The sequence below is a fragment of the Haliaeetus leucocephalus genome, unplaced genomic scaffold, assembly GCF_000737465.1.
Source record: "Haliaeetus leucocephalus isolate CR32 unplaced genomic scaffold, Haliaeetus_leucocephalus-4.0 Scaffold362, whole genome shotgun sequence".
Lineage (NCBI taxonomy): Eukaryota > Metazoa > Chordata > Aves > Accipitriformes > Accipitridae > Haliaeetus > Haliaeetus leucocephalus.
Genome location: NW_010972798.1, coordinates 1711318 through 1720750, shown reverse-complemented (window position 1 = coordinate 1720750; position 9433 = coordinate 1711318). Strand labels below are relative to the sequence as shown.

The window sequence follows — 9433 nt, the reverse complement described above, 5'->3', positions numbered from 1 at the left end:
TAGGAGGCAGTTTTTTTGTGTTTTCCACTACTGAGCTTCTTCTCCAGCTGTCCAGGTGACGATTTAATTACTTCTGAAGCTCTGACTGTTGTTTTTGCAACATCTTTATATTGTGATGCAAGAGATACATTTGGGGCAACCACTTTATCACACATATAAAGGTAGTAACTGAAACAGTAGAACAGTAAAATTAAGAATGAAAGCTAAGGCATAATAAATGATGACTGGTAGAGAGCAGTAAGTTTAATTTAACTTGATTTCAAACTGTAAAAACTTCAATGAAAAATAAGCATGCCCTTTTTAAATTTTTCCTATACAAATGGAAATCCTAATGATCCACTTTATCTTTACTGAGTAGATTATCTAGATAAAGTTTTGAGGCTATCAAACAAGAGGATTTTCCAAACATGGCTGATTAAAAAAAAATCATATAGAAAATCATATGAAGTCTTCATTTAAATACAGAGCGGAATTAGAATGCCACTGTACCCAGACTCTCTAGCATTTTCATAATCCTTATATTAGCAATGGAGGATGGGGGAAGTGATCAGTGTAGCGGGAATGAGCATATCACTTTAAATAGCAAAGGTGTGTACTGACAGCACTGGGGCATGCCTGAGAAGAATGCTGGACCTTCCTTCCCACATATATTGAGCAACCCATTTGGATTTTCACAGCTCCTGGACCCCTGGGAGCATCCTTCTGTACTGACCTAACCTAGCCACTCAGCTTTTGTCTAGTACAGGAGGAAAAGAGTGCGAAATGTGTTAAGGTCAGTGCCAAGATAATCAGTGTCACGATGCTGCAGTTAACATTGCTGTCTTCAACTCTTTCCTTTCTCCGAGTTCTGAAGGAAGGCACCGATAGAAACAGCAAACTGAGGGACCATCACAGAGGTTCCACCATTCATGTGTTTGTGTGGGAACTAGGCTGATGTGCATGTGTTCCTTCGATGCATGCTGCTAGTCAAGAGAGTTTGATGTCACCCATATATGGTAAATGCATACTCACAGGGGGATAAGAGTAAGAGGGACGTCAAGAAAAACCATTTCCCTCTGATGCAGACAACAAACTTTGTACTATGTTAAGGAAATGCACTTGGTTTCTAAAACCAGGAAACTTATCAACAGACAATTCAGTTGTAGCCATTGTTCCAGTGTGGAAGAAAGCCTTCAAACACCTTTTACAAGCCTTTTTTGAAAGGAAATTAAGTTGCACTCATGGTAAACAGGGCCTATGCAGCTTTCCACACGCATGCATTGCATTATAATATGAAAGATTAAAAATCACCTTCTATCATTCCTACTCTGAAAAGGGAAATTGTAATTACATTTCAATTGTATTGCCTACTGAAGAACACTCACAGATCACAGCTTGAGTCTTGTACCAAAAACCACTCATGAGCAGGTCATTAATATTTACACTAAGGAATGCATAAAAAGTTAGGGTTCAATTATTCCCTCCGAGTTTTCCTAACAGTTCAGGTTGCAAGTACATTTTTCTCAGTTTGAATTATCTTTAAATAGCCAGAAGTATTTAAATACTTGTGCATACAGTGCTTACAGTTCTACACAGGAAATTCAGTTACCTGGGATGGAAAAAGGAGGGTGGCTGAGGATCAGTTTCTGCTTCTTGCTTTATAACTGGATACCACTGCGATAATTCCAGGCTCTGCTGTGAATCTGCCTAAAGAAAAGAAGATAAATAGGCAATTGGAAGATGAGTACATGTTATTTACATTTTCATCAACGCTCCTCAGTGGAATGGCATTTACACCATTAATACATATACACCAGGGAAACTGGGGTACTGGAAAACGGAGTGTCTTTGGCAGAGATGCAGGGTGATGCAAGCCACAGGAGTTTCTTTGATCTCCAATTTCCCATTATGGGCAACGTAGCAATGAAATTTAAAGAAAATCTCTTTACAAACCTATATAAAAGCTCTGCTGAGTTCCCAGAACTCTGCCAGAGGCATGTTAAAAATGTTTTGGAGAAACAGCAGAAACTAGGATTCACCAAGGGTTGTAGAAGCCTTTTGCAATAAAGTATCCACATCAGAGTAAGCACCTGCCAGATACTTTATTACAAAATAAAACCTGTGAATAAAATGTTCCAGAGATGTGTTCCAGAGACAGAACTTTCTTCAGTTGTCACGAATTTTTATTATAGAAGCGGGCAAAGCTGCTGCAGTAACATGACAACTCCACTCCCTCTGCAGTAACAAACAAAATGAATTCAGGTGCATCAGAATATATAATCTTAAAAAACTTCTGTGCATTTTGTATTTGGATAGCAATTCTTGTTCTGTCTCAAGAAATATTGTTTGAATTACTCTTTAGTCAAATTTACTGGTGATACTTTGTGCTCCACTGCAAAGTTACTATTAATTTCAAGTGAAAGATGTCTCACCATATATTTAAACAAGACTCACAGCTAAGAAATTGGTTCTTAATTTCATTGTATTAAAATAGCCTTGGGAAGCGGGTTTTTGGGTAAGGTGTGGTTGATTGACCCCAGCCAGCACTCAAGCACCCACGCAGCCGCTCTCTCACCACCACCCCCAGGGAGATGGGGACAAAAGCAAGAAAGCTCCTGGGTCAAGATAAAGACAGTTTCATAGGTGAAGGAAAGAAAAAAAAACAAGAGAAGCAAAGGGTATCGCTCGCCACCTCCCATGGGCATGCTGATGCCCAGCCAGTCTCCCAACAATGTCCACCTTGGATGCCAAAACCCCCTTTCTTCTCCTTCTATCCCAGTTTTTATTGCTGAGCATGACACTATAAAGTACAGAGTATCTCTTTGGCCCCTGCCAGTCTCTTGCCCACCCCCAGCCTACTTGCTGCAGGGGCCAAGCACAAAACAGAAAGCCTTGATGCTGCCCAAGCGCTGTTCAGCAGCCACCAGAACATTGGTGTGTTACCAACACTGTTTTAGCCACAAATCCAAAGCACAGCACCATACGGGCTGCTATGAAGAAAGTTAATGCCATTCCAGCCAGATCCAGTACCTTTGGAAAGTTGATCAATTGATAAAAAAGCCTATAAAGCTAAAAAAAAAAAAAAAAAAACCAAAAAAAACCAAAAACTAAACCTACTGTACCAAAAGCTTCACCTAGCATTCTAACATCTTCACAATTTCTTGTGTACAAGATACATTATCAGAAAAGTTTATATTTACACACCCTGAAATAAACTGTCACAGAACTTCATCTCTGGCAGTCAAGAGAGTACCCAATTACACAGGTGTGGCTTGCACCAAGGTCTGCAGAATCAAATGCCACTTGACCATGAGAGAGACCAAAGCCCATCTACAATATTCTGGTCAAAACTTCCAACCCACTAAATTTGGCTCTAGCAATGAAACTGAAATTTAACTCCACCCCTGCAGTTCCTCAAATGAGTTCCAACGCAGACTGAAAGGAGGGAGGGCACAAGTAAGCTAAGCTCCAGAATAGTACATTCATAATCAAGCCTCTAAATAATAAAGATTTGAATACAGCAAATAATCTCTAGAAAAATGGCTTCATCCTGACATTTGTCAAGTTTTTTCTACTTACTTTGATCATTCTAATAGTTTAAATAATGTACATGTATTCTACTTATACTACAGGTAGTATACAGTAATCTGATTTTAACTTCTGAATCACATCTTGTCCATGTTTTAGGACTTACATTTTAACATGTTGTCCTGGTTTTGGCTGGGATAGAGTTAATTGTCTTCCTAGTAGCTGGTATAGTGCTATGTTTTGGATTCAGTATGAGAAGAATGTTGATAACACACTGATGTTTTCAGTTGTTGCTGAGGAGTGTTTATACTAAGTCAAGGATTTTTCAGCTTCTCATGCCCAGCCAGCAGGAAGGCTGGAGGGGCACAAGAATTTGGGAGGGGGCACAGCCAGGACAGCTGACCCAAACTGGCCAAAGGGCTACTGCATACCCCTTTGAGTCTAGTATATAAACTGGGGGGAGGGGGGTGGGGGGATGGCTGCTTGGGAATTAACTGGGCATCAGTCGGTGGGTGAGCCCAGTGAGCATCACTTGTACATTCCAATCCTTTTATTATTATTGTTTGAGTTGTATTGCAAGAGTTTCTTCTTTTCTGTTTTATTAAACCGTTCTTATCTCAACCCACAAGCTTTACTTTTTTTCTGATTCTCTCCCCCATCCCACTGGGTGGGGGGGAAGTGAGCGAGCAGCTGTGTGGTGCTTAGCTGCTGGCTGGGGTTAAACCACAACCCATGTTTATATATTTACATATGAAATTATCTATCAGGTAATCTCTATTTTCAAGTTATTAGGTCAGATTTTTACGTTCCCACCTATTTCAAATGGAAACTGAATTTATCGTCTAACCATTAGTGTGTATTTTGGAAACGAATTTCTTAACATTCAAATTTTTACTTAAGAAAGCAAAGGTAACCATAAATAAAGATGAAGTCTTTTGCTAACATGATTCTTCCCAATTCATCCAGATTAATAAAATAGAGATAAAGCATCTACTTCAATATATACCTGCACATTTCATTACCTAACAATCTGTTTAGATGCTTCTAAATAATTCCGTAAACACAATATATCCAAGTTGAATTGAATGACTTCTGCCTGAACTGTTTGAAAGGGCTACATCAAAAATGTCTTATTTTTCTTCTAAGCTAGTTGTACAAAGCTGTTCTTTAAGGAGAAAAAAAAAAAAAAAAGATAAGTAGTGGTTTCAGCCTAATCATTAAGCGAGTAGTTTTAGCAGAGATGGGATTTATAAAAATACTCAGAAGAAATATTAACTCTCCACATTGCGAGCTTTTCCCCACACACAGTCACCAGCTTAAGGAATTGGTCTGAGAAGCAAGACAAAGTTTTAGTGCAGAGCAATTATCAGAAACTGTCGCAGTTTCAAAGGGAATGAGGATCTGACAGTGCAGAGATCAGCAGGGGCTTAGCGACAGCTGTTGCATGAAGAGCAGGTGGATGTTACACTGCAGTCTAGAACTCAACAGAAAATGAGAAACTCGGTGACAATCAAACATACAGCTTACAGGTTTCTTATTAGCACAAAGAACAGAAAGGAATTAACTTTGAGAGTACATTGTCTGCTCTTAAAATATTGAAAGCAAAAGCGTATTTGCACTGTGAGGTGAATAAACTCACAAGTGAAATGCTAAGGAGAAAGGCAAGGCACGGGATCTAGGATGCTCCAAAGAACATAGGACTTAATTAATAATTTATTATTACTGGATGGACAAAGACCATCCTTTCCATTCTTCCGGGGCCCTCCAAGATAACCTCAAAGATGCGTCGGCACTTCTGAGGACTGACTCAGCAAAGATGGTAAGAAGGTGACAGAATAGCAAATGGAACATCCTGCAAATAAATTTCCCTAGGAGTGTAAGAAAAGGCAGTATCTACACGTTGTATCTCATACCTCTCTCACACCACAGAAATGAGGGAAAGACTGAAGCAGCCCAAGCTTTGCCAGGACAAGAAAATGCAGGCTGTGCTCCAACACTCCCCTGATAAAACTCTTCTAATCTTGTGTATTTCCAGACGAATATCCATGAGACAAAAAAACCAACCCTCCCCCACCATTTTCTTTGTTTAAGTTTTCACAGTTTCTCTCTCATTCTGATTTCATATGCTGCTTTGTAAGAAAGAACTATACAGGTCTGCAACAGAAGACTCCAGGGAAGTTTTTGTATTTCATGTGCACCGGTCCAGTCCGAATTACTGTTACTGCTAATTTAAGCTAGTTTTTTAATCTGTACACATGAAACCGAAAGATCTCGTGGTCTGAAATCTGCTACTGTGAAAAGGGAAGCAGTATTACAGGTATGAATATGGAAGACTATTTCCACTGATGCATCCACCATACTATAGTTTACGACCTACCCTGGCATTGCAAGGATAAAGACTGCCATGTCTTTATGAGATGAAAAGCAAAGCTTCCTTGCTATGAACTTACCTGCATCTTCAACTAATTCAGCACGTGGAAGCACGCCATATTGCAGACTTTCATGAAAATTTTCTGCTAAAATCCCTTAGTGTAGGCTGGCACAACTGTAAAAATACCTGTTACTACAGTAAGCCTTTCTGCAATACTAACTTTTCAGAAGTTTATGCTGAAAAGGCGTCAACTTACAGCATACCTTCTCGGGCTCAACCATCTGGACTGCTCTTGCTGCTATTTTGAAATCCACCACAAAACATCTAACAGGCAAAATGGATATATAATCAAACCAGTAGCTATCAAACAGACATATAAATGCCAAATGCACTGAAAAGAAACATAGAGGTGGGGCAGGAACCATTCAAAAACTGCGTAAGTTTAAATTATACCCCCAAAATTGTACATTCTATGAATGAAAACATCTATGATGTTCAGTATTTATCTAATGCTTGTCTTATTATTTAAAGTAGAAGGTCTCTAGGGGAAAAATAAGCTCTGTATTTTGGAACCACAGTACAGACTTGCAGCAGTATTTTAGGAAAAAATACGACATCTATTATTAACCATTGTCAAGATACCAGCCCACAGCTCATTACTTGGGCTGCTTAAAACCCCCTCTTTTTGGCATATTTCTCTATACAACTAGTTTAAACAGAAAGCTATTGCTGAACAACCAGACTTTGGGCTTCTAAACAGCGACTTATCAATGCACCATTACCCTACATGCAAAGTCATGAGATGGGTGGTTAGCAAGCCAGGTCACCATACACCGCACGTGTGTGTGCTGGAGTAAAAATAACAAATGAAGAATTAATTTGTAATACTTGATTTTCAAGCTCCTTTCTGCTTTGCTCAGCTGCTGCAACAGACACCGCATCAAACACACTTAAAGGTCAAACGGGAGAATGAAAATTCCCACAACAGCTCTGAATTTTACAGAGACTGCATACTTCAGAAGAGAACAAGAACCAACAAAGCCAAACCAGCTCAAATGAAGTTACTTACAGCCCAAAGAGGAAAGAAATTACCGCACCTTTTAATGAGAAATGTATTTCCATGGTGAAGCTCTCTCACAAATTTAACTTAGGCTTGATTTGACAAGCATTCTCATTTACAAAAGGCAAGCAACGCACTTCCAAAACAAGTATTTACGTGTGAGCAGAAAGAGATTTGGGAGTTTTACAAGAGTAGGTGAACTTACTTTGGACCGAGTTCTTTTCTGATTTTTCTCGCTAAATTTCTCCTTCATTTCCTCCAAGAGATGCTTCAGTTCCCGCTCCTCCGACGTTCCTAAGTATTTTTGGTTAATATGCAGGTAGCAGTGCCACTTGGCTGATTCAAATCCCCAGTGGCAGGTCCTCTTGTCTGGGGATCTGTGTGAATGCATCACAAACGTCTGGGGTGAGAACATCCCGTAGCACTCCAGACACTGGATACATGGGTCATCCGGCGCAAGGTAGAACTGAGGTGCAAACAACCCCTGGCACTTGCCCAGGCATTCATGCTCTACTTCAAAGGCACTGCCAGTCTCTTTCAACTGGGCCAAGGTGTTCTTACCAGGGAGAAAACTGTCATTTTGTGGAAAAGTGCGAGGACGTAGTAAAGCATTGCATAGTCTCTGAGCATCAGTCAGCGTTATTAGCCCACAGGACGGAGCATTAAATGGAAGAATTCCCAAAACCTTCAGAATATGAAGCTGGTCGGAAGTGCACCTCGAGCAGTATATATACAGTTCGTCACACACTGTATTGATCTGTTGCAATGAAAAGTCTCGGAGAACTGAATTCAACACTTGAGGCAGGCAAAGTCTTTTTTCTCCTCCGACTTTAAAACAAGAGATAGACTCCCCCTCCAGTATAGTCTGGGTGAGTTCCGTGGAGCTGTCCGGCGGAATGAGCAGCGGACCAGAAAGTATTTGCGGTGATGGAAGAGGCAAGAAGACAGTGGGCGACATGCTTTCCTGGGAATAACGAGCTGAAAAAGCTGCCGGTCCACCCAGTGAACTCTGGCTGCTCAGGTGGAACTGTGCCAAGGTGTGTTTCAAACCTGGATTTAAATTCAAAGGCTCAGATAGCGGCGTACTGTTTGGCTTGGCGGTTTCCCCATCAGCCTCCACAGGAGTTTCATCATATTCATCCAAGTTTTCCTTCTTTATTGTTGGCAATTTATTTATTACAACTCGTACTTTGCTATTTACATGCACTTCTGTCATTGCTTTTTTTAATGGAGGACTCCCATCCTCTTGGATCCCAGTCCTTTTTTGGTCTGAAACTAGACCTAGAGGGAAGTTTATGTGTGGGCTTTCCATTGCTAAACACCAGAACTTCAATTAAGTCAGTCTTGAATATGCATTTTCCTGCTTGTTCATACAAAAAACAATTTCAAGTGATCTTGATTACCTCGGGTACACCAAGTTTTGCACTCCTTCCAGTAAAATGTTACTTCTTCAGCCTCCAACAGTAAAAACCGTAACCCATTTTGCATGTAATACCATGAAATTAATAATGGAGAGGTTAACTATAAAAGAAAAATTTATGTATTTGTTCAGTTTTCTAATCTAAAAACCCCACTGCATATGCATACAAAAGGCTTTTCTTCATACCCTACCCATTATTTTACGCAGTAGTCTTGTACAGAAATTTAGTAAAAAATGATGCGTTGATGCGAGAGTGTCCATCCTTGATCATTCTCTTCCTTTAAAAAATATACCGCCTTTTCAAATAAGTGTCTATTTAAGTATTAAAATAGAAAAACGGTCTCCGTTTGAAGAACACTGATCTTAATGCAACTGATCCAAAACGTAAGTTTAAGTTGCACGGAAATTTTACTCGGCGCTTTCAGTTCTTGGAGATCAAACAGAATCTTAAGGGCTCGCTTTATTGTGCTGCCAACTTCATGATTTCACCACCACCACGAGAGTTACTATGGCAGTTCACAAATAAATCCCCAAACTAAAGGCTAATCCAGATCGCCGGCAAAACCTAAACGTCCCTAGAGAGTCACCTTTCGCACAGATGTCACTGGTGCGTGTCAGAATTTTCCCACCCCGAGTTATTAGTAATAGAGGTAAGGTCCAGGCCATCGGCTAAATTCATGTCTCGGGCTAACACAGAGTTCTGTCAGTCTTTCCAGATAACCTGCGAAAAGAGGAAGAGGTCAGTCGCAAGCAACCCCGAAAGGCGAGTTCGCTACGTTTGATACGTTTCCCAATTAATCACCAAACACCAGCCCGCCGAGAGCTTTCCTTTAAAACCGTAAGCCCCATTACAAGCCCTGGCAGATGGGCGAAGCTGGCAGCAGCAGCAGACAACTCCCGAAGCGCCGCATCCACCGCCCCGCCGAGCGGCGGGCAGGCTGGCGGCGGCGGGGGCGGGGGGGGCAGGCCGGCACCGGAGCGGCTCTCCCGCAAGGACGGGGTCGCCGGAGAGCCGAGGGCCGCCCTCCATCCCCTCCGCCCGGGAACCGGCCCCTCGCCCCGCCGCCCCTTCCCG

General features: G+C 41.2%; 1 protein-coding gene across 1 annotated transcript in view; it reads right to left on the bottom strand.

The window, feature by feature from the left end:
- The window catches only part of SKIL (SKI-like proto-oncogene), an 18910-nt gene extending 9833 nt beyond the window's left edge, over positions 1–9077 (bottom strand). Inside the window, 4 exon segments of the mRNA XM_010572888.1 lie at positions 1–10; positions 12–168; positions 1589–1686; positions 7144–9077. The exon segment at positions 1–10 is cut by the window's left edge and continues 90 nt beyond it. Coding sequence (XP_010571190.1) covers positions 1–10; positions 12–168; positions 1589–1686; positions 7144–8250 — 1372 coding nt within the window. The 5' untranslated portion in view covers positions 8251–9077.
- Between the last annotated feature and the right edge of the window lie 356 nt (positions 9078–9433).